Source organism: Herpailurus yagouaroundi, unplaced genomic scaffold, assembly GCF_014898765.1.
Source record: "Herpailurus yagouaroundi ecotype Mexico unplaced genomic scaffold, PumYag 29, whole genome shotgun sequence".
NCBI classification, from domain to species: Eukaryota; Metazoa; Chordata; class Mammalia; order Carnivora; family Felidae; genus Herpailurus; species Herpailurus yagouaroundi.
Genome location: NW_024412377.1, coordinates 67,246,441 through 67,272,229, shown reverse-complemented (window position 1 = coordinate 67,272,229; position 25,789 = coordinate 67,246,441). Strand labels below are relative to the sequence as shown.

Here is a 25,789-nt window from a genome sequence, read left to right as displayed (position 1 = left end):
TTTTAATAGCTTTTGCCTATGAACTAATGCTAGTAGAAGAGGTAATTAAAGAGAATAAAATGAGTCTTAGTGTGAGCTTAAAACTAGAAGAAAATGGCTAAATCCTCTTGGACGTTTATGAACAGCTAGTCTACAGATCATTTTAATCAATTGTCATCGGGTGTTCAGTTACTAGTTTTTTGACATGGAAAATCCTGGAGTTTAAGCTTTAGATTTGCTTGTTTTATAGGCTTCAGAACATTATTTACTTATTTAAAAATATTTTTTTTAACATTTATTCATTTTTGAGAGACAGAAACAGTGTGAGTGGGGGAGGGATAGAGAGAGAGGTAGACACAGACTCTGAAGCAGGCTCCAGGCTCTGAGCTGTCAGCACAGAGCCCAGTGCGGGGCTTGAACTCATGAACCACGAGACTATGACCTGAGCTGAAGTCAGACGCTTAACCGACTGAGCCACCCAGGTGCCCCAGAACGTTATTTTAATTGGAGTTAATGTTATTACCTATGCTTTAACATCTTGAGATACACTTTTTCTCAAAACACTTAATTGGATTGGTGATTCTGACTTTATTCCAAAGCACTATTTCTGAAAGTGGTAATTTTGTATAAGATTTAAGAGAATCACTATCCAGCCATTTGTTTTTGTCTGAGCATCATTTGGGGGAACTGTCTTCTCTGACTCCATATGCTTCTGGAAGGGCTATTAATTATAGGACATACCACAGGGTATGACCCAAGCCAGACCAATGGTTTATTTTTCAGGAATTTAAATCTGGAGTAGAAACACAGACATATAGTTGATGATGGAAGCTAAGATATTTGATGGTCTACAGATTTGAGTTATCCTAAGTCCTGTTCTTGAGGCCTGTTTTGGCTCTTCTGTGAATTCTGTAAACTATACTTTATATTCTTCCAGTAAATCCCATTTTCATTGTTTTTATTGCTTGAGATAAAAAATTCCACTTGATGACAAAATAAGTGAATCCAGAGTTTCAGAGTTTTAAATGGACTTACACACCTAGGCTGTAGGAAGGTGATCCATGGGTGTGTAGGAAGAAGTATTCAAATTTTTACTCTTTTCTCTCTTTAATAATTTCTGTTGTTCATACATTTTATAGTGAACATAATAGTATAGCAGTTTATATATTTGATTTACAAATAAATATTGGGGCAGTCTATGCAAAACAAGATTCAGAGTAGCCCTCTGGGAAGATCTATTACTTAGGAATGTGTTTATGTAACAAAACAATGAGAAACGTAAGCAGGAGTTACTTTTTTTGGAATAACATAAAAACAAAGGTATTACAGGTGTTGGTTCAGCTGCTCAGTGATGCCCTCATATCTTCCCATTCCACCATCCATGGCATGTTTCTAACAGCCTGTCGTCTCAAGCTTATAAAAGGGCTGATAGAACATCAGATTTCAAGGCAGAATGAAAACCTAGCTGTGCCAGACACTTTTATTCCTGCTTTAGGAAAGCTAAAGATTTCTCAAAATCCCTCCCAGCCAACTTTCATTTAAGTCTCATTGTCAAGAACTGTGGCTCATGTCCATCTTGAACTGTAAGAGAGGCTAGGAAAGTGACTATATAGCTTTTGAGTCATGAAAATGGAGTCAGCCAAGGAAGAAAGTGGAGACTGGATATTGGGGCAGTCAACTTAAAAGATTTGTCACAGGGGTGCCTGGGTGGCTCAGTCGGTTTAAGTGTTGACTATTGGTTTCAGCGCAGGTCATGAGCTCACAGTTTGGGGTTTGAACCCCACGTCGGGTTCTGCAGCTGGCAATGCTCTCTCTCTCCCTCTCTGCCCCTCCCTGCTTACACTGTCTCTGTCTTTCTCAAAATAAACTAAAAAAAAAAAAAAAAAAAAAAAAAGATTTGTCACAGAAAGATGACCAGAGTCTAAAATTATTTGGGTTATGGGGCAATAGGGATTGTCAGAAAGGTTTCGGGACTCTTTCTGTAATGCGGCAATCAGTGCATAGTTGAACTTTTCACATTGTTGCAGTCAGTGCATAATTGAACTTTTCTTTGCCAATCAAGTAAAAAATACAGTCTTTTCTAATGAGCAACACTGAGCATGTATTTTTATGTTGAAATGCCATTTGTATTTATTTCAGTGAGTTATGTTCACATCCTTTGGCCACTTTTTAAGGACTTTATTGTTATCAATATAATAGATAATGTAAAGAGCCAGCTAGTTTTTGTGTGTTTTCTATTTATTTTTATTTTTTTAATGTTTCTTTCTGAGAGAGACAGAGCATGAGCAGGGGAGGAGCAGAGAGAGAGGGAGACAGAATCTGAAACAGGCTCCAGGCTCTGAGCTGTCAGCACAGAGCCTGATGTGGGGCTCGAACCTATGAGCCATGAGATCATGACCTGAGCCAAAGTCGGATGCTTAACAGACTGAGCCACCCAGGCGCCCGTTTGTTTTTTAGGCATTAACTTCTATCTGTTGAAGAAAACGATTTAGTTTTATCCCCCAATGTATGCTTCCTATCCCTCCCTCCTCCCACTCTATTTCATATCTTTAATCAGTATTCAGAGTTCACATTACTATCCTGTATTCCATTCATAGCTGAACCATACAGTACTTTGCAACTCAAATGTGTGGTCATGGGTCCAGCAGCACTGGTCTCTCCTGGGAAATTGTGAAAAATGCAAAATCTTTGGCCCCAGCCCAGAATTTAAAAGGTCCCCAAAGGATTCTTATGCACATTACAGTGAGAAACACTGAAGTATGCTATTGTTATTTTTGTTTTCTGGATTTGTGTTTTCCATAGGTCTAATTATTTTATTAGTTTCTTAAATATTTATCACTAACTCAACCACACAGTATCAGCTGTCAAAAAATATCCTTTTAAAGAGTTTGTACATGTCCGTTTAATTCATCTTTTTAAAGAAGTCTTTTCTGGAGCATTTTACCTGGTTCTAATCTCTACTGGTTACCCTTTAGGCCTAGTGCACAGCTTCACTCTACATCCAGAGTGACCTGCTTCACTGCTTTGCTGTTTTGGGCATCCTGTATTATGGAATCCTGTGCATTCTGTCTTGGGTTATGTCCTTGTTTGTAGCCCATCTTCAGGATCTTCTGGGAAAAATGCAAGGGAGGTAAATGTTCTTAGGCGTTGCATGTCATTGTACCCTCACACAGTTTGGCTGAGTATAGAATTAGAATCAAAAGTCATTTTATTTCAGAAGTTCAAGGACATTGCATCGTGGTCTTCTGACTAATGTTTTAGCTGAAGGGAAGTCCAAGTCATTCTAGTTAATGATATTTTGTGACTCACATTTTTCTTGTTGATACTCACAACATCTCGGGGCGCCTGGGTGGCTCAGTCGGTTGAGCATCCGACTTCCGCTCAGGTCACGATCTCACGGTCCGTGAGTTCGAGCCCCACATCGGGCTCTGGGCTGATGGCTCAGAGCCTGGAGCCTGCTGCCGATTCTGTGTCTCCCTCTCTCTCTGCCCCTCCCCCGTTCATGCTCTGTCTCTCTCTGTCTCAAAAATAAATAAACGTTAAGAAAAAATTAAAAAAACCTCACAACATCTCAGTATTCTAAAATATCACAATAGTGTGGCTTTGGACTTTTTTGTCTATTGTGCTGGGTACCTACCTAATGGGCCTTTCAATCTGGAAACTTGTGTCTTTCAGTTCTGGGAATTTTCTTGCAAATTTCATCAGTGGAATTCTTTCTGATCTTGGAACTCCTTATTTGGATATTAGATGTGCTGGACTAGCTCACAAATTTTCTCATCTTTTTTTCCTCTTATTTCCATTTCTTTGTCTTTATTCTATTTCCTAGAATTCCTCAGCTCTGTCTTCCAACCCCTCTATTGAACTGTTCATTTTTCTTATATTTTCAGCTTCTTCAAGCTTTCTTGTTATCTGAATATTTCCTTTTTCTAGCATTTTGTTCTCAGGGGGTATGCTTTATATTCTTTTGTTTTCTATTTCATTTCGTTGGCAGTGGTTGTGGTTTTTATTTTGATCCCTGTCATATTAAGTGGCTTTCCTTAGACCAGGGTTTTTTGGTTGTAGATTGATGGCTTTTTGAGCGACAAACCAAAAAGCTGATTAGAAGTTCTGAGCACATAAGAAAGGTTTGCAGACTGAATTTTACTAAAGGGATATCTGGGTGAGATGTTCTTTTAGGGGAAATTTCCAAGATCAGAAATGTTTTTTCTTAGACTGACCTGTTCCCTAGAGTCCAACAAGCTCCCAGGAGGATAAAGACCTGGGCGTCCAGTGGGAGAAGTTGGAGTGGGGGAAATGGGTCTTACCATTGAGTCAATCCAGTTTTTATTACAATTTCCCTCCCTTGACTCTGCCTGTGTCCTCCCCACTCCAGAAATCCTTTTACTATCTCTGGAGGACAATCTCTTTCACCTGAAAGAAGATAAGGTGTTTTTTCACTATTCCTTTTTTTAAATTTTTAGTTCCCTCGCAACATTAAGATTGTTCTTTGTGGTTATTTTGATATTGTGGGTGACTTTATAATGAAAAAAATTTTTTCTTAATACTTATTATTTATTTTGAGAGAGAGTAAAAGCAGGGGAGGGTCAGAGAGAGATGGAGGGAGAGAGAGAATCCCAAGCAGGATCTACACTGTCAGCGCAGAGCCTGGCTGACCTGCAAACCGCAAGATCATGACCTGAGCTGAAACCCAAGATTCGGATGCTTAACCAACTGAGCCACCCAGGTGCCCCTATAATGAAAAAATTTTTAATGTTTGTTTATTTTGAGAGAGAGAGAGAGAGAGAGACCAAGTGCGAGTGGGAGAGGGGCAGAGAGAGAGGCAGGGAGAGAATCCCAAGCAGGCTCCGTGCTCCCAGAGCAGAGCAGGATGCAGGGCTTGAGCTCACGAACTGTGAGATCATGACCTGAGCCAAAATCAAGAATCATGCTCAACCAGCTGAGCCATGCAGGCACCCTATAATGAAATGTCTATACCAAAGAGATTAGGTGTGGTAGGCAGAATAATGTGTTGTTCTCCCACCAAAAAAAACCCCCTTGTGAATATTACTTCATATGGCAAAAGGCCTTGCAGGTGTGATTAGGAATCTTCAGCTGGAGAAAGTAGTGGTTATCCAGGTGGGCCCACTGTAATCTGAAGGATCTTTATAAAAGGGAAGTAGAAGCTAGAGTGCTAAGGGGTCCCAAGCCAATAAATGCAAGCAGCTTCTAGCTGAAAGAAGCAAGGAAATGGATTCTCCCCTAGTCTCCAGAAGGAATGCAGACACTTTTGGATGTCTGATCTCCAGAACTGTAAGCTACTAAATTTATACTGTTTTGAGCCACTAAATTTGTGGCAATGTGTTATAGCAACATTAGGAAACACAGACCTGGTGAACCAATATGAGCGAAGGTAAACTGCAGACCTTGGGATTCTTGACCCCAGTAGTAGTTTCTACAAGTTCTTAACACTGGCTACATGTTAGAATCACCCTAGAGTTTTAAAAGCATACTGGCACCTGGGTATCACAGTAGATACCAGAATTTCTGGTAGTGGAGGGAGATACCAGCATTTTTGGAAAGCTGCTCAGGTGATTGTAATATGCAGCCAGATCTAAAAACCACTGTATACTAAGTGTAGAGGTAGCGTTTGTCTAACCCGATGGTTTTATCTCAAAGTGTGGTTTCTGGACCATCGGCATTACCTGGGGATTTATTGGAAATGCAAATTTTTCAGTTCCACCCCAGACCTACTGAATTAGAAACTCTGGATGGGACCAGCAATCTGTTAGAACAATCCCCTCCCCTGCAGAGAAATTCCAATGCACACGGAAGTTTGAAAACCAACTGATACAACCAAAGAACCTTCTTATTGCTCTTAATACTCTATGAGATGTATATTATAGATTTTATAAGCTAATATTGTAATAAAGAGCCAGAAAAAGATTTAATGAAGGTCATTCTCAAACATAATTACTTTCCTACTGTACTACATATAACTTAATATCATCTGATGGCTCAGGATGTGAACTCTCACTCTAGACACCATGATTCTAGACATACAGACATGTAAAAGCAGATGTGGAAGACAAAGCTGACCAAAGCATGACCTCCAGAAGCAGACATTTTTTTAATTTTTTTTTTTTTTGTTAACGTTTATTTTTGAGACAGAGAGAGAGCATGAACGGGGGAGGGGCAGAGAGAGAGGGAGACACAATATTGGAAGCAGGCTCCAGGCTCTGAGCCATCAGCCCAGAGCCCTACGCGGGGCTTGAACTCACGGACCACGAGATCGTGACCTGAGCTGAAGTCGGACGCTTAACCGACTGAGCCACCCAGGCGCCCCCCAGAAGCAGACATTTTTGATAAAATTCTCAAGTTCCTCCTTCCTTGGTCTCTTCTTAAGTATAGAGTAATTTGCAGGCACATGCAGGAAGTGTTTGCTACATCAAAATGTACTTACAGGCAACCAACTTCTAGGAGACTGGGTGTAACGAGATATGCAGTAGAAAGCAACTTAGGTTTCTTTTAAATCTAGTGCTAATTATTGCTAAAAGCTTTTCATGGTTGTTTTCCTTTGGGAGTTTTTCCTCTGACAGGTAGTAACCACCAGGGGATGACTACAGGCCAGGTAAAGAATGGGGTTAATGAACAGCAGTGTTTAAGGTTCATTTACCTGTATTTTACTTCAGATACTGCTTAAATGATTCTAGATTCTCTTAAGCCCCAGAAAATAAAATGAAACATAACAGTTCAGTGAGATAACAGAAGTTTATTTACATCCATTTCCATTTAATATATCACATCTTCAGGATGGGTGATAACTTATTTAATGGCTATGCTCATTTTCTTCAGGCTATGGATAGAAAACTTCCCCAGAGTAGCAGTAACTTGATCTGAAAGCTTTCAAGTAAGGGAAGAACTGTTGGGGAGATTCTTTGATTTTACCCCTGAAACACCATTCATGTACACATAAATGCTTGTCTTCTAGCCAGACACAGGCTCAATTAGTTTTTCAAATACTCTAGCCATGGCGATATGTTATCTGGGAAATTTAAACAGACACAACTGCTCAACTCATTAACTTCTGTCATTAGTATGTACACTTTGCCAAAAACAGGAACTTAAATTTCTTACAGAATGCACTGCAGGAAAAAGCTGTAAGGACAAAATAATTGCATTCAGAATATATTTTCTTACTATAGCAGTTTTTAAACTGGTATCAGCCTGTAAGTAGTTATGAGCAATAGTAACTTTTATGCTTCCCCCTCTTGCCTGGTATTTTGTATACTGAAAGTTATATATTCTACACACTGACAACCTGATTATATATTCTGTATGCTAGAAGTTGCTAATTTTCATTCTTCTGCCACCAAGAAAAGTGTACTCTATTATGGGGAAAGGAACTTAAGTACTCCTGGAGGAACTTTTTTTTTTTTTTTAATCTAAGCCTTGATTTTCTGCTGATAATTAATTGCTTATTTTCTAAGTTTTTTTTTCCTTTAAGGTAAGTTTAATAAGATGCCTTATGATTACCACTGTCTTACAGGAAAAAAATAATGTGATCCATATTATAATATTTAGCTGATATTGTCCCTAATTTTTGATATCTTTGGTATTTTTTTCCTCACGAGACTTCATTATGATCTTACCCGTTATCCAAAGGAGAGCTAATTATCTCCTTTTTGCCTTAACAAGTATTTTACAGACGGGATAATTAAACTTGTTTTGTTATAATTGGTTTTGTTTGGTCAGTGTAGTCTAATTCAGAAGGATGCTCAGTTTTTGAAGTTCCTGTGAGTTGGCAGATCAAACCAGAAACCTTAAAGTTAAATTTTTGTTCTGTACTTAAACTATGTGGTTATCTGCAGTTTATCAAAACAGAGTATAAAGATGAAGGCATTTAAATGGACCACAAATGACTGAAATTTAAACCAGGGAGGCCTCTTGTTTGTTTGACTTTAAAGGCCAGAGAAAGAAGGTGAAAGCAGTTTGACTTCACTGTCAACTGGATTATATAGGTTAGATCATCCTTTCATTCTCCCAGCCTTGGTCTAAGAGCCTAGTGTCATCATTAGCATGTAGCTGCTAATGACAGAAACAAGAACATACCTGTAATCAGAGGTGGGAAAGTCTAGAGGTTCCTTAGGCTAGTTTCAAAAAAAAAAAAAAAAAAACTAGTAAAGAAACAAGACTAAACCAACATATTACCCAGCTTTGAAGAAGAAACCAGGAATGGTTTCCGTTATAGCATCTTAAAACAGACAAATCTAAAGTTTATAATCAGCTTTTTTTTAAAGGCCACAAGACATTACTAGTTCTACAGGAAGTTGGGAGCTGTGTATTATTGGTGTGTGTGTGTACATTTCCCCATCTATCACCAAAGTGACTGCTTTACACATCTATTCTGGTATTCAGCTGCTACAAAGCGAAACAACCAGGCCAACCCCCACCCAACTTCATTTATCACTTAACTATTCACTGGAAATATCAGTATTTGTTTTTTTAATTTTCTGAGATATTATTTAACAGATCACACCAGCACACTGGAACCTTCAGCTTTTGGCAGGCGCTCCCTGTGAGCATTATACATGTCACAGTCAGACAGTAACATTTCCCTACACATATGTATGCACAAATACATTAAAAACATTTCATACAAAATTGTACATTACATGAAGTAGAACCTTAAAGAGTATCCTAAAACAGAAGTACAGAGAAAATGCATGCAGAGAGAGCCTGTTGAAGTACAAAGCCTGTGGGATATAGAATTTCAAGTTTCTATTTCCTACAGGATGGTAACACATGTCTTATCCTTCCCAGAGGCAAAATATATTTTCCAAAAATTTGGACGCTGCCCATTGCATTAAATTTAAATGCCCCCTATGTATATAGACAGTAAAAGTAAGCAAAAGAAACAAAAAAACACACATTCCTTTTTTTAATATATCAAAAATGTTTCCAAGGCAACATTATTAAAATGATTATACCACAGTCCCTAATATAACATCAAGCGCTAATAGGCAGGTACAGAGAGGGCAGAAAGGTCTCATCCAGTCAGCAGTTAGGTGCTCTTCTTTTCTTCACCAAGTAAATTCACTGCTGCTTTCTTGGCTGTTAGGAGGGAAGAAAACTGTGTCAGGACTTTGTAATGCCAGCTCTGTGCCTAATGTAGTGACTAGATAGCAACTTGGATGACTCATATCCAGATGAGAACACACTGAGGTTTGTGGCAGAGCTGAGAGAGTTTCCAGGAAGTGGACCAGAGAGAGACCTCTTCAGAGCACAGATCCTGAGTACCCTAGCATATTTCTTGAAGGTCGTCTAGCCTAACCCTGTACAGTAACTGTCTCCTCTAAGCCGTCTACCCTCCTTCAGGTGTCACAAGAAGCAGGGATTCCCTGGGCATGTAGTGCTCCTCTGTACAAGCAAGAAATTCTTGTTTGTGTCTGGGTGCTCACCTGTTTAATTTGACTATGTCTCAGTCTGATGACAACTAGGTCATCTATCCCATGGTGACAAAAAAAAAAAAAAAAATCACAGAAATTCCTCCTTCCTACACCTCAGAAATGATGGAATATTTATACACCTTTATATTCTCTTCATTGTGCCACCATTTCCCTCTAAGTGTTTGAGTTGGTAGCAAGATACTACACTCATCAAGAAAATATTCTTGTATCTGTGGGAGACTAAGCCTTCCTCTTCCTAATTACCAAGCGACATGCAATATGCTGTAAGAACTAGTGTGGAGTGTGAGACGGGGGATGGGGGGGTTATGGAAGCCTCCAGGGCCTCCTGGGAGAATCCACAAAGTGCACCTGTTTTTGATGGGGCCCAGGGTGAAGCACTGCCAGTCCTTCCCTGTTCACCAGCTGCCCGAGGGCTGTTCTCCCTTCACTTAAAGTTGCTGAACAGTTAACAAGAAATTGCAGCCTCTCTCTTAACTAGCCCATTGTAAAAATTTACTTCCTGAGGAATCCAGAAGTTTTGAAGTCTAAAATGAGTCAGCATGCAAGTTCCTCCTAATTTATTTTCATTCTTACACTCCTGTTTAGCAATGTATCAAAGTAAAATTGTATTCTAGAGTATTGACATTTAAGAACCAAGGGTCTAAGCAATGTGAGTGAACTAGACAGAAGTGACATCGCCAGAGGTTGCTGCTTTGGCTGAGGCAAGGAACAGGAAGGAAACTTCTTAAAAGGAAACTGGCAATCCCCAGGTGGGAGGACATGAAGGCTACAAGTCAGAAAACACTTAAAACTGTAGAAAAAGGAATCCAAGTAGACTGGAGCTGTACGCCTGGGAGAGAAGTCCAGTGGAGAGAGGAGTGTGTGAAGGGCAATAGGGAGAACATATCCACACTGCTGGAGAGCTGTCTTGGGGATCTTACTGGCCCAGTGGTCAGGTCAGTTCTCCTCTCCCACTTTCTAATTACCACAGAGATCTCCAAACAAAATGGTAAGTCTACATCCCTCACTACTTTTGTCCAATTTATAAAACCCTTTCTGTGCCCTCTGGAACTCAAGACCCAGTCATCAGCAAAACCTCTTCTATCCCCATCCATCTCTCCGAAAGTTTCTTTCACCTTCTTGCTTTTACAGAAATCTGGCTGTCTCTTGAGAACACTGCTTTCTCAGGTAGTGGCTATTTTTTCTTTCTTCCTTGACCCTAGTACGAGTGGGTCTGGAGGGTTTGGTAAGCTGTCTTTGTTCTCCATTGCCACGTTCAGAATCTCATGGCATCAGATTATATCTGCTACCAGCCTTTCTTTTTCCAGTCATCTCAGACTCTTGGGTTATGCTGCCTCATTTCTTTAAGATTTTAACTCCAAACTTATTTTAGTTATTGGTGATTTCAGTATTTTGCCAGTATCCTGGCCTCTCGGCTGTCCCCTCCAATAACCTTTACACTCCATCCTACCAACCCTCACCTCTCCCAACCCCAGGCACTCATTCCACGATCCTCATCACTACCTGTGACCGCAGTCCCTCTATAATCTCAGTGTCCAGCATCCCACTCTCCCCCACCACGCCCAGCTGTGCAGCACACGCCCTCTGTTCTACTGATTCAGAGTCCTCCCCCACCACCTTTTCCACCGTCCCTTCCCTCCTTGGCCAGTTGAAGTTCCACCATCAGACACTAAGCACTCCCTGGTCCATGTCTCACTTCATGGTTCTTTACTCAGTTGGCCTTGGCACAGAGCCCCACCTGCTCTGCAGCTGCGGAGCTAAGTGTGTCAACTGGCCTCACTTTAAGTTCACTGACACAACTTCAAATGAGCCTGTAATACTCCTGACAGTCACGTGGCACTGCCCCAGTCCGTCCACTCTCCCACGGTCCTGGAGTGGCCAGCAACCGATGGTCACACTCATTGGTTACTCGTCTGGGCTGCTTTCACACTAGAGTGGCAGAGCTGAGAGTCCCAAGCAAGAGCTGATGGCCCACAAAAAATAACATTTATTATCTGACCCTTCACAGAAAACGTCTGCTGACCCCAGTCCTAGGTACCTATTTCATACCATCTCTTTCTATCACCATCTTCCCCATCCTCTCTCCGCTGACCTTCCTACTTCACTGAGAAATGGGAAGCAGTGGGAAAGTCCCTTCTGTAGGCACCCACCATCACAGGCACTCACCTGCCAGTATCTCTACTCGTGTTCTCAACCTCTGTGCCCCATGACCAGTCCTGTTCCTACTCTGGTTCCCATCTCTTCTGGTCTAATTGGGGATGGAGCTCCAGAAGCTCTTCCCTCACTCATACCCACTTTTTGCTCTCTTCTGGATCATTCCCACTAATTTTCAGACATATTTTGTTCCTTCTACTTTAGGAAAAAGAAAAAAAAAAAAAACACATCCTTAGGACCCTAGTTCCTTCTTCCAGGTGCAGCCACAGTCTTCTCCTTTTTGCAGGAAATTTCCCAAAAGACCTACATTCTCTCAGCCTTGCTTCCCATCTCTCAAATCCATTCCAATCAGCATTTGGGTCCCACCACTCCATAAACTGTTCTGTCAAGATCACTAGTGCCTTCCTCACCACCAAGTGTAATGGTCAGTTTTCACTCGTTACCTAACTTGACCTGTGTCTGCAGCAGGTGACACAATGGACTACTCCCCACTTTGAAACTTTCTTTACTTGGCCCCAAGGACATCAGTCACATGGTTTTCTTGCTACCACAACTGACTGCTCCTTATCAGTCCACTTTATCAGTTGCTCCCCATCTCCCCAATCTCTAACCATTGGGGGCCACCGCCTCAGACCTCATCTTTCTACTACGTTCACTCACTTAATAATCTCACCTAGTCCCATGATTACTATCCTGCTGTTGACCCCCAAATGTATATCTCTAGCCCAAACCTGTCTCTGAATTCTCAACATATATATCCAACTAGCTGCCTGACTACTCCATGTAGGTACCTAATAGACACTTCAAAGTTATGTCCAGAACTGAATTCCTTATTTTCCCCTCTAAACCTGCTCTATCTAGTCTTCCCCATCTCTACAACAATTCTTTCCTTCCATGTGTTCTGGCTGAAAAGTTTGGCTTTATGCATGACTCCTCTCTCATGTTCCATGCCTGGTCCATAAGCAAATCCTATTGGTTCTACCATCAAAATATATCAAGAATCCTGGGGCTCCTTGGTGACTCAGTTGGTTAAGCAACGGACTCTTAATTTTGGCTCAGGTTGTGATTTCATGGTTTGTGGGGTCGTGCCCCACAACAGGCTCTATGCTGACAGTGCAGAGCCTGCCTGGGATTCTCTCTCTCCCTCTCTCTCTCTGCCCTTTCCCCACACTCTCAAAAATAAATAAATAAATAAACATTTAAAATATACATATCAAGAATCCAATGACTTCTCGCCCCCTACTGCTACTACTATGAGCCAAGCCACCATCGTCCTCTCCAGCCGGATCACTGCAAACACCTTATAACTGGTCTCCTGATTTCTTCCCCATCCCCCTTCAGTCTATTCTTAATACAGTGGCCTGTTAAACACAGGGTGGATATGTTGCTCCTCTGCTCAAAACTCTCCAACAGCACCCCACCTCACAGAGTTAAAGCCAAAGCCTCTACAAAAGCCTATAAGGCCTTACCTGATCGGTCTTCCAGCCTCCACTCCCCAACCTCTCTGACCTTATCTCCTTCTTCTCTTCCTCTAGATCATTCCCTTCTAGCCATACTGCTCCTGCCTCCAGTTTAAACATGCAGTTCTATCAAGAGCATTCTTCCCCATGGTTTCTTTCAAGTCTGATTCAGGATAGTCTTCTTGGTGAGGATACCCTAAATCACTCTATTTAAAATTGTACCTTTCCCTTCAGCCCTGGTATTCCCTATCTATCTGCTTTATTTTTCTCTGTATACTCTAACTATATCATGTAATTTTAAATTTTTACTGTGTATCTCTCAACAAGAGTATAAGCTTCATGAGTTCAAGTAGTATGGTCTGTTTGGTTCATCCCCAGTGCTATGAACATGCTTGGCACATATTAAGCACCTCAAGAAATAAATACTTGTTGAATGAATGAATGAATCTGGATACCTTAAAGGGCATTCTCTTGACCTCTAACAAAAGCAATTTGAAACAGTTCAACCTGAAATGAATTAAAGAGATTGTACTGGTATATAAACACAGATGATTCTCTAAAATCTCTGCCCACCACAGGAAAGTCATTTTTCCTAATGTGCTGACTAAACAGTGCATTAAATGTGCATGGTGGGAGAATCTTGGAAAAAGTAAAGGGCGACAGGCAAAGTATTAGTAAAGAAATCCCAGGGTAGCCTCAGCATTTGGCTGAGGAAAGCTGATAGGAAAGGGGAGAAGCAGCTTGTTATTTGGGCCCAGTACTTCCCATGTCCTCTCACCTGCTGAACCCAGCTGCCCCTGGGCCTTACCTTCTTTAGTGATGGTATCTACAGTTTCTTTGGCTTTGTCCTTCAAGTCATTCACCATAGTGTCCACCTGGGACTCATGCTTCAGGAAGAAAGGATGGATGACGCGCTTATACAGCAGTTCCGCCCCGTTAGAAGGGCTTGGGGCCATGCACCACAACAGGAAGCCGCACTGCACAGAATGAGAGTCAGCAGGTTACGGGACAGCAGTGGGCATCCTGACAACACACACTGCCGCCTCTGCTCTGTGGATGCCGCTGCCTCGGCTATGTTCTCCAACAGCATTTCCAGTGTTTTCTGCAGGCTACAAGTGCCCTTTTCTTGGATGGAAAAAACACCTGACAAATCATGACCTAGTAATGCTGAGACTGAAAACAGAAAGGTAAAACACACCAAATCTGACGGCCTAACTTCCTTCCTAATTTGGATCACTTTTTAGTTTATGGCTGCAAGAAGTTCTATTAATCAAAACTCTTAAAAATCAGTTTAAGAAACATAGTACTTAACTGCACATGTAAAGAAAACTGTCTAGGGGCACATAGGTGGCTCAGTCAAGTGACTGACTCCTTTTAGCTCAGATCACAATCTCATGGTTTCTTGGGTTTGAGCCCCACATCATGCTCTGCATGCTGACCATACGTGGAGCCTACTTAGGATTCTGTCTCTCTGCCCATCCCCCCACTTGTGCTCTCTCTCTCTCTCTCTCTCTCTCTCTCTCTCAAAATAAATAGATTTAAAAAAAAAACTGTCTAAAGAAACCCGTGAAGCTTGTTCTTAGTTGGCTTACCCCAGTAGGTCTGTCACATGTATCCATCCTGTTATAGACAAACTCAGCAGAATCTCAGTTTTTGCCTTCGAGGAATCTTTACAATCAGCTGTTCATCATCTTCCACTTTGAATGTAGATATCATTTCCCAACTCTTTTATGGCTGTACTTTGCCATTGAAATAAAAAAGAGACCAGGGGCACCTGGGTGGCTCAGTCGGTTGAGCGTCCGACTTCGGCTCAGGTCATGATCTCACAGTCCGTGAGTTCGGGCCCCGCGTCAGGCTCTGTGCTGACAGCTCAGAGCCTGGAGCCTGTTTCGGATTCTGTGTCTCCCCCTCTCTCTGCCCCTCCCATGCTCATGCTCTCTGTCTCTCAATAATAAATAAACATTAAAAAATTTTTTTGAAATAAAAAAGACCAGAATTATGCCCTAAAAACTTTATTAACAAGAACTGTCACCTTATATTTATGCCCCCCCAAAAGTCTTACTGTTTATTCAAATGCCAGCAGCTTAGCCCTTTTAGTTGTCCCAGCCTCTTATTCTCATCTAAGACACTGAGCAAAAAAGGGGATATGCACAGCAACCTGCTCATTTCCCTAGAAAGTTCAATAACCAGCCTACTGGATTTTCTTAGGGTGAAAGATTCTAACATAGCCAGGTGATATAAAAAATGAAGTCCTTTCTTGAGATTCCAAATCTGTACATTTTACAACTTCTCCTTAAAGAAAAAACCTCGCACATCTTCTGCTGTCCATTAAACTCCACAGCCTGAGTCCTTATTATTCCAAACCAAACAATGTATTCAAATAACTGAGAAGCCACAATGCTTTTCTAAGTTTATGTTTGCTCCAGAGATGAAAAGCTTTTGGTACAGGACTAAACCAGTAACAAAGCCTTGGGCTTAAAATGCACATATTTGTGCCCCAAAGCTCACTCCATCAGTACCATTTTGGCTCTGAGAAATTTGTATTGCATTTGTATTACACTCAAAATACAAAGCAAAACACAGGTTCTCAACAAATTACCCTCTCTAGATTATCTGAACTATAGAACTCTGGAAAAGTAACACTCATGAACTAGAATTTGTTGGACACAGGAGAGCAGGGGGCTAGCTTTCAAAAGACGGGCTATCAGACTAGACTAAAAAAAAAATACAGTAAAGCTATATGTTTCTTGTAAGAAACACACCTAACGCAAAACCAACTAGGAACACTGAAAATAACGGAGTTGAAAGAGGGGCGCCTGGGTGGCTCAGCTGGTTAAGCGTCCAGACTCTTGATTTTGGTTCAGGTCATAATCTCACAGTTTGTGGGATTAAGCACCGTATTGGGCTCCATACTGACAGCACAGAGCTTGTTTGGGATCATTTGTCTCTGACCCTCCCCCACTTGCTCTCTCTCAAAATAAACTTAAAAAAAAAATAGATTGAAAGAGATGTATCAGATAAATACCAACTCTCAAAATAGCTTATAAAGTAATATTAACCATACACAAACATTATTGAAGGCAATGATAAAGAAGAAAAACAATTTGCCAAGTAGATTCACATAAAACCTACATATCTTTGAAGATGTAAATTATATATAACTTTGTATGTATATACACATGTAATTATATAATTATACCATTTGTTTTTATAATTTTATAATTATATAATTATAGATAGCTTCCAAATATAGCTTTGAATTATGTAAATTAAAGTCATAATTGTATAAATGGAGAAATTCCACGCTCATAGATTTTTAACACTTCCACCAGAAACTGAGATATCAAACAAACTAGAAACTAGTAAGAATACAGAACAAGGTATACCAAATTAAAAATCTTGATCTAAAAATATGCAGCTCTCTCCACCTAACAAATTGATTTTAAGAGAGTCAGGGGCTGGGGCACCTGCGTGGCTCAGTCGGTTAAGTCATCAACCTCAGCTCAGGTCATGATCTCACGGTTTGTGGGTTCGAACCCCTGCATTGGGCTCTGTGCTACACACTTGCTCAGAGCCTGGAGCCTGCTTCAGATTCTATGTCTCCTTCTCTCTCTGCCCTTCCCCCTTCTTGTGCTCTGTCTCACTCTGTCTCTCAAAAATAAATTAAAAAAAAAAAAATAAGAAAGTTAGGGGCACCTGGGTGGCTCAGTGGGTTGAGTGTCCGACTTAGGCTCAGGTCATGATCTTGCGGTTCGTAAGTTCGAGCCCCATGTCAGGCTCTGTGCTGACAGCTCGGAGCCTGGAGCCTGCTTTTCTGATTCTGTGTCTCCCTCTCTCTCTGCTCTTCCCTGCTTGAGCTCTGTCTCTCTCTCTCTTTCTCTCAAAAATAAACAAACATTTTAAAAAAGAGTTATATATTATAGTAGATAGAGGTTAAAGAATGGTCTCAAGAGAAACTGGGCTCTAGTCCTGGTTCTGCCATTTACTAGTGAGGCAAACCTTGTGTATGTAACTTAATTGCCTAAGTCTGTATAGACTCTCTAATATAAAAAGATATTAGCTGAAATTTAAAAAAAAAATCTACCTCACATAGATTTTTGTAAGAAAATAAGAAATATCTGGAACATCTAGGAGTGCTGGGACTTTCTTCCAACAATTCTGTCTTCCACCAACAGCCATGAAACAGTAACAGGCTAACTGATTAGCTTTAAATGGGGTAATTACAATCAAATCTCAGAACCAATAGATACCCTTTTTAAACAATTCGTTTCTAACACTTTTAGTACCTGAAATAAGACTTAAAATAATGATACACCTACGCATATAATTATCAAAAAAACAAAATCAAGAAGTTCTCTAACTTTAATATAAAGGAAAAATAAAGTGAAAGTAATTTATCATAAATATATATTTTTAGGGCACCTGGATGGCCCAGTCAGTTAGCGTCTGACATTGGCTCAGATCATGATCTCATGGTTCGTGGGTTCAAGCCCCAAATCGGGCTCTGTGCTAACAGCTTCAGAGCCTAGAGCCTGCTTCAGATTCTGTCTCCCTCTCTGTCTGCCCCCAACTCCCGCTTGTGTTTTCTCTCTCTCAAAAAATAAACGCTTGAACATGTAAATGTTCAAGCCAAACTATACTAGACAACACCATAAAACACTAAGTAAAATCAGTGACTATTAACAGCTACAAACAAAATTTCCTCCATATATTTCCAAAAGGTTGAGAATTTCTGAACTGGAGGGACTACAAAGGCTGTTTCCCATATCCAAGCACTCAACCAAATGCAATTCCCTGTCATAATCTCCAAGTTATGATTTTAAGCCAATCCTCCCTCAAACCTCCTACTCCTGATGTGTGACAGACTCCACAGCTCATTTACTGAACATAACAGTAGAAAGATGGAATGTTAAGAGAGAAGCAGTGGGGGAAAAGCACGGCAAAAGGAAGGGGAAGAGCAAACATTCAGACCAGCCACCTCCTAGTCTCACCACACACATCTGCGCAACCAACCCAAACTCCACCAAGCCCTCACACACACATGGCATCGTAAGACCTTCTGCTACAGGTCCAGGCCTCTCAATGAAGCCAATTCCTCGAAATACCCTCAGCACCTCAGTATGTGTGGGTGGTTTCATGTTTCCTGCTAGTTTTCTCAGAGACTCTGCTCTAGCACCTGCTGGGCTTGCTGGCTATCCTAATGAATTATAAGGTGTTGCCAGAGAAACCTTGATTTTCTTAATTGCAAATTTCATAATTTGCCATTTGTAGTAACCCAAAATGCAGAAATAAGTAACTGCATTTTTCCCTGGCTTTAGCTTCCATTTCCTCTGCTTAGAGCCAGGCAGACCCTATAGACCATCTCTGTAGTTAACATTTCCTTGTGGAAGACTTCTGGTTTGTAACATCCAAACATCATACAGTGTTTTCCACTGGTTGCTTATATGGGTAATGTTAATACATATATACCCAAAACACAACACAACAATTTAAACAAAATGATGTGTGAGAAAAAGGAAAAACTACATTCTTGACAGTAAGTTAGAATTCCCTATGCAGAGGCCCCCATCGAGTTCCACACAGAGTGTGGAGTCTACTTGGGATTCTCTCCCTCCCTCGCTCTCTGCTCCTCCCTTACTCGCACACATGCACTCTCTCTCAAAATAAATAGCTAAAACAACAACAACGGTATGCAGAGTATCCTAGAGGTGCCATGTACTACTACATACTAAGTGATAATTTTTTACTAACTATGTCAACAATTTGGAAAACAAGAAGTGTTGGTGTTAGCATCTAACACACTAACACATTTGTTACTTATATAGAGGTATTTTGCTGTGTTTTACTAATATTTAGGAAACTGGTATGGAGTTTTAGATGTATACATCTTAATTTTTACCATTTAAAATTGTAGGAAATAGTCTCCTGGCTGGTATTTCCAGGTAGAATATCTAATTTTCAGGAATGGATTACTATTGATGCAGACCTAGAAACCCTCAGCATAAGTATAGGCATCAAGGTGAAATGGAAAGAACTCACTGGATTAGGAATCAAAGAGATGGTATCTATTTTATTTTATGACTTTAGGGAAGGTCATAAACAACCTCTCTGAGAGTCCATTTTCTCTTCTGTAAGATTTTAGGAAAGTCACAAATTAATGTACTTGAAGAAAGTATACAAGACGGTAGTGGTATTACCAAATCCTACAGTTTTTACTGTTGTTGTAAATCTCTGGAATATTATCTGCCCAAGTAATACCTCAGCCCCTCAGCAACCCAGAAAATGAATGAGATGACTCACTCATCTTTTCTGAATGAATTAAGGCAAGACTACCAGGCAGAACCAGAGCCAGGTGTCTATATTTTTATACCTCTCCAATGTGATTAGGCTTCACTCTGGTCTGCTCCTTTCTTTCCAGGGCACTGTAGCTATCATCTTGGGACAGTAAAATAATTACTGCTCTCTACCTATGTCATTAGCGTTTTCCAGTTTTCAAATGTAATAGCTTTCTTGTATTAAAAAGTAAAGTTAATTACTGTTCAACTCTCATGGCTATATTCAGTCACCAGCTTTTACAACTCCCTTTCTTTAACCTACATAACTATTCTAGAGCCCAGGAGTACCCTGAACGACACAGATCCTCACAGTGCCCGCTGACAGCACAATCACGAGCAAACACAAACCCACTCTTACCTGCAGTCCAGAGTCTGTGCTATTTTGGCTGAATTCCTGGCACTATGAGCTCTCATTTGATAAATCCTTAAATTACAGATTACAGCAGGCCAGATAATTCTGTCTGTGGTTCTAATGGCTGTCGCCATCCAATTTTCTTCTAGAAGAGGTATTTCCAAGGTAGGGATACACTTTATATGCAGTTTCTGGGACCAGCCTGGTCAGAACTGAGTTAATATCAAAAAAGACAAAACATCCACATTTCAACACATCAGCGACCTGCTGATACACTACAATCACCTGATCAGAAACAAAATCCACAGGGAAACTTCTGCAATGTAGCCACAAGAACAGTGACAGGCGAAAGCTAAAACAGACTGCCCAGCATGCACAAATAAAAGCTCAAAAAAGAACACGTGAAGGGGAAGACTTCCCTGTGGTCTTTGCCTCTTATGAAGTTAAGAAATGTTCTGCTTTCCAACATAGGTGCAGTAGTACAGGTGACAGTCTAAGTCAGGACTAAGAGTCGCCAGAGTTTTGTTTAAAAAACTAATCTAGAAAGTGATCTAAATGAGTGTAAAGAGAAGATACAAAGCTATTCATTGTGTCACTCATTAAAATGTGATAAAGTGAGATAAATGTCCTAAATGTCTATCATTTGGGGAATTAGTACATTGCTAATTAATTAAAACTATATATATATATATATATATATATATATAGTTAAAACAATAATATATACATGGTTCTGTGTGTCTTTATGTACTTGGACCAATATATTTGCACATTAAAAAAATAGGAAAACTAACATGTGACCGGTGGTACGATTACAAATGCTATTTTCCTCCTTATATAAAATATGTCCCAACACACACACACACACACACACACACACACACACAAATGAATATAAACAATACAACAACAGGGACTTTGTTTTATTCACCAAAGTATCTTTCTGACCTAGAACAGATTCTGGCACACAGAAGTCCTAAATAAATGTCTTCTGAATAAAGAAATGAAAATACACTACTTTTATAATCAGAGGGAGAAAAAAGGCTTTTGTATTTATTTTTAAAACCTCCTGGTAAAGGCAGACCTCAGAGCAAAGCTCTGAGCAGGCACGGTCCACTATTTCTAGTGCGACAGATTACATACTATCTTTTCTACTAATCTTTGATGCCTAATCATTGGTTCCTCTTATTTTCTCCAATCATAGGCTGCTTTAGAAAAATGGGGGGAAATGCCAATAATATTAATTCTGCAAAAGATCATTTTTTTTGCAAAAGATAAATATTAAACATGTCCTTACTTGGATCTCTTTGTCATACTCCACACAATCACCATGTGATTGTAACATGGCATATGGTCTATGCTAGTCCTTAACACAGGATATTCTCCTACCCACTCTGCAATTCAGAGGCTTCTTCTCAGTGTGTTCTCTGAAGCCACTCAGAAAATGCACTACAGCAAGAAGAAAGTATTTTGATTGACAGCATAATCCATTTTTAATAATCTCAAGTATATTATCTATTTGGAACATGCAGTAAATTCTCATGGATGCCCTGAGACTACTAATGGATGCACATTCCTTTTACTACTAAGGAAGAAAATTTTGCTGCAAAGCAATTTTTGTAATGTACTTCAAAACCAACTATAAATGATTTGGTGATTATCTCGTATTTCGGATCCTCTCTTTACCTTCTGTGACCTCCATTAGCAGAAGAGATCAGGAGCGGGCTGGAGTCAGGCTTGCTCATGTTTTCGAAGTGTGAGGTCAGCTACTGGTGTGAGTGGCTCTGCTGTCAGGATACTGTTCCCTGCAGCAAGCAGGTGGGCCCAAGGCAAAGCCAAGTCTCCTTCCTTTAGAGACTGCACTGTGATGTCACTACTATTAGATGGATCTTATGAAGGACTTCAAAGTTGTTTGTAGTTTAAAATATGTGACAACCAAATAAGATTATAAAAATATAAATGCTAAACATCTTTGAATAACAAAAACACACAGAAAATCCAGCAACCTTTGAAATCTTAATTGCTACCACAGGCTTTTAAAAAAAAAATTGCTTGAAAATTCTTCAGCCATCTTACAAGGCATTCTGTGGTAACGTTATTCAAAATTAAGAAATTATAATGAGCATGTTTTCATTTAAATTTTTTAACTATGTAGTTCTTTTTTTTTGTTTGTTTTACCATAAATGGTGTCCCACTATATGTAATGTTTACCAATTTTTTATAATTAATGAATTATGCAAACATTTCTATAGATGTGAATCATTTCATTCCATTTAACTGTATGGGTGTACTAGTTTTTTCCAAGTCTTTTTTTTTTTTAATAGAAGTATAGTTGACATATAATATTATATTAATTCCAGGTGTACAACACAGTGATCTGACGGTTATATACACTATGCAATGCTCGTCACAAGTAGAGTTACATCCGTCACCGTTCAGAGTTATTACAATATTATTGACTATATTCCCTGTGCTGTATCTTTCATCCGCGTGACTTATTTATTTTAGAACTGGAAGTTTGTACCTGTCAAGCCCCTTCACCTTCCTCCTTCCTGGCAACACCAGTTTGTTCTCCGTGTTTATGAGTCTGCTTCTGGTTTTTGTTTGTTCATTTTTTTCAATTCTACATATAAGTAAAGTCACATATGGTATCTTTCTCTTACTATTCTTAGCATAGTTACAGCTATGGACCCTCTAGGTCCATCCGTGTTGCTGTGAATGGCAAGATCTCATTCTTTTTTATGGCTGAGTAATATCCCATTGTGTGTGTGTACACATCACATCTTTATTTCACTTAGTTCATTTATTGACAACACTTAGATTGTTTCCATACCTTGGCTATTGTAAATAATGCTGCAAAAAAACACAGAGGTGTTTTCTCAATTAGTGTTTCATTTTCAATAGCTTTCTCAATTAGTGTTTTCATTTTCTTTGGGTAAATACCCAGTAATAGAATTACTGGATCACATGGTATAGAATTTTAATTTTTTGATGAACTTCCATACTCTTTTCCACAGTGGCTGCACCAATTTACATTCTCACCAACAGGACATGAGGGTTGCCTTTTCTCCATATCCTTGCCAATGCTTGTTCTTTCTTGCCTTTTTGACACTAGCCATTCTGACTGGTGTGAGGTGACATCTCACTGTGGTTTTGATTTGCATTTCCCTGATGATAAGTAATGCTGAAAAGACACATGCTTTCATGTGTCTGTTGGCCATCTGTACGTCTTCTTTGGAAAAATGTCTATTCAGGTCTCCTGCCCATTTTTTAATATGTATATATACTTATTTATTTTTAAGAGAGGGAGAGAGTGGAGATGGGCAGAGAGAGAGAGGGACAGAGGATCAGAAGTGGGCCGCACACTGACAGCAGCAAGCCCAATGGGGGGATTGAACTTTTAAACTGCAAGATAATGACCGGGGCTGAAATTGGATGCTGAACCAACTGAGCCACCCAGAGAGCCCCTTTCCTGCCCATTAAAAAAAAATTTTTTTTTTCCACATTTAGAGGGAGAAGAAAGAGAGTGGGAGCAAGGGAGGGGCAGAGAGAGAGGGAGACACAGAATTCGAAGAAGGCTCCAGACTCTGAGCTGTCACACAGAGCCTGATATGGGGCTCGAACTCAAGAATGAACTCAAGAACCGTGAGATCATGACCTGAGCTGAAGTCTGACGCTAAACCAACTAAGCCACCCAGGCACCCCTAAAACAGAGGTTTTGGCATAGAAGTCCTGTCCTTGTGAGGCACTGAGGAAAATGAGTGGAACTAAGTAGCAGGGCAGCTCCTCCCCATCCCCTCTTGCTCTGTCCCCTTGAGCTGTGTGTAACAGCTTCTGAGCATCTCCTCCTAATGCTGCTGGGGGAGCAAAGGGTGCTCCTTTGGCCTGAGGGGCTATGTAGTAGGAGAAGGGTTATGAACCACAGTTTCTCTGCTGGCTGGGACTCCCTACCCTAGGACTCATCCGCCCCTACCCACAGCTTCCTGGGACCAGCATGGACTGGCATGTGGTCTTCCTCCATCCCAGTGCCTAACAGAACAGCTGATACTGTTAGAGGAAAAGGAGCTTACAGGCCAAAATAACAGGAGATTTGAAAAGCACAACCATTTCAAAAAGAAAGACAACACGATCAACTACCAAATTCTATCAGCAATAGAAATATTAGAACTAACCAAGACTTAAGCTAAATTGCTAACTATGTCAGAAGAAACAGAGCAATAATAAACAAGAACGAGAAAATATAGGAAAGAGACAAGCAAAAATATTAGATACAAAAAAGAGTTGAAATAAAGAATACGCCGTGTGGCATATATAACAGAATGGAGTAAACTTGAAAACTGGAAGGGAAGATTGAAAAATATGTATCAATGAATAAATACATTATTTACAGAAGAAAACATCTATAGATTGTAAAAACAGCTAAGGCCAGAGATAAAGCAAAAATGTATCCATAACTGCCCAGAATTCAAAATGAAGACAACATCAACATGTTGGTAGGTGGGGTGAGGGAGACCAAAGAATGAGAGCTTCCTGCATCTAATTTCCTTTATCTAAATTTCTTTAGACAAAAAATTTAAAAGAAAGTAAATAGAAATGTAGAAACAGTAAGACAAATTGAACTAACAAGGACCCTCAAAATAGGTCTGAATATGTAAATAAGAAAACAATGATTAGTTCCAGGGAAAATAAAAAACAGCAAGAACACTACATGTACATGCTATGTACACTATATGGTATAACTAAATCGTATTTACAAAGTCACAATAATGTAAGTGGTGAATGTGTATCTAACCAAAATTATGATACAAACACCTGAGGAAGATGGGGACACAGGAGGACTGCATGTGTATGTCAGGGACAAGCCAGGAAAGGGAACCAAATCCTACCAGTAGGAATCAAGAGCTAATGTGTCAAATAGAAAAATTAAAAGGTGGCTAAACAAGAATGTTATTTAGAAACACAGAGGTAAATGACAAAATAATCTGCCATAAATGTAGGGATAATGGTTGCTTTTAAGGAATGCAGTATAGGCAGCAGGGTTTGCTGTTTTTCTTTAAAAATCTTACAGAAGTATTTGAGTCTTCATTTCACGGATGACTTTTAAAAAAATGAATACTTCAGAGTATGAAGGGAAAGAAGAGAACTCAGAATTCATAAGGGCTGGAATCCCCACTCTCTACAGCTTGGGAAGTCTGGCCCCATGAGCCTGAGGTACCATCTACATTCTATGCAACTAATGGGAAGCAGGTGTCTTCCACGGAAGACACTCAAGGAACCAACTGAAGACAGTTTGTCCTATCTAGAAAGAAAGAACCACTCTATCTATTAAAAGATGTTAACTTCTTCATTCTCAGTCAGAATCAATACAGGTCCCATTAGGAATGAGTTTCAGGGGCGCCTGGGTGGCGCAGTCGGTTGAGCGTCCAACTTCAGCCAGGTCACGCTCTTGCAGTCCGTGAGTTCGAGCCCCGCGTCAGGCTCTGGGCTGATGGCTCAGAGCCTGGAGCCTGTTTCCGATTCTGTGTCTCCCTCTCTCTCTGCCCCTCCCCCGTTCATGCTCTGTCTCTCTCTGTCCCAAAAATAAATAAACGTTGAAAAAAAAAAAAAAAAGGAAGGAGTTTCAACTTCCTAATCCTTGTCCTCACATGGTGGTGACCAAGGCTAGATTTCTACCAAACACGAGGTGTGGCAGGGCTGATCCCTGACCATTGCACCTGTCAAAGTTATCAAAATGACTTCCTCAGAGAGCCCACTTCACATCTTCATTCTCCAAACGTATATAAGAAATAAGGTGTTTTTTTTTTTTCTTCTAATGACTCCTGGGGTGCCTGGGTGGCTCAGTCAGTTAAGCGTCGGACTCCTGATCTTAGCTCAGGTCATGATCTCACAGTTAGTGAGATCGAGCCCTGAGTTGGGTTGTCTGCTGACCGAACAGAGCCTGCTTGGGATTCTCTCTCCCCCTCTCTCTCTGCCCCACCCCTGCTCACACTCTCTCTCAAAATCGATACATAAACTTAAGAAAGAAAGAAAGAAAGAAAGAAAGAAAGAAAGAAAGAAAGAAAG

At 40.3% G+C, this 25,789-nt stretch overlaps 1 protein-coding gene across 1 annotated transcript in view; it reads right to left on the bottom strand.

Annotated features, from left to right (window-relative positions):
- Positions 1-6,707: 6,707 nt before the first annotated feature.
- The window catches only part of REEP5 (receptor accessory protein 5), a 39,447-nt gene continuing 20,365 nt past the window's right edge, over positions 6,708-25,789 (bottom strand). Inside the window, exons 4-5 of the mRNA XM_040446685.1 lie at positions 13,848-14,016; positions 6,708-9,069 (exon numbers count right to left, since the gene is read on the bottom strand). Of these exons, the coding sequence (XP_040302619.1) occupies positions 9,020-9,069; positions 13,848-14,016 (219 nt within the window). The 3' untranslated portion in view covers positions 6,708-9,019. The remainder of the gene's footprint in view (positions 9,070-13,847; positions 14,017-25,789) is intronic.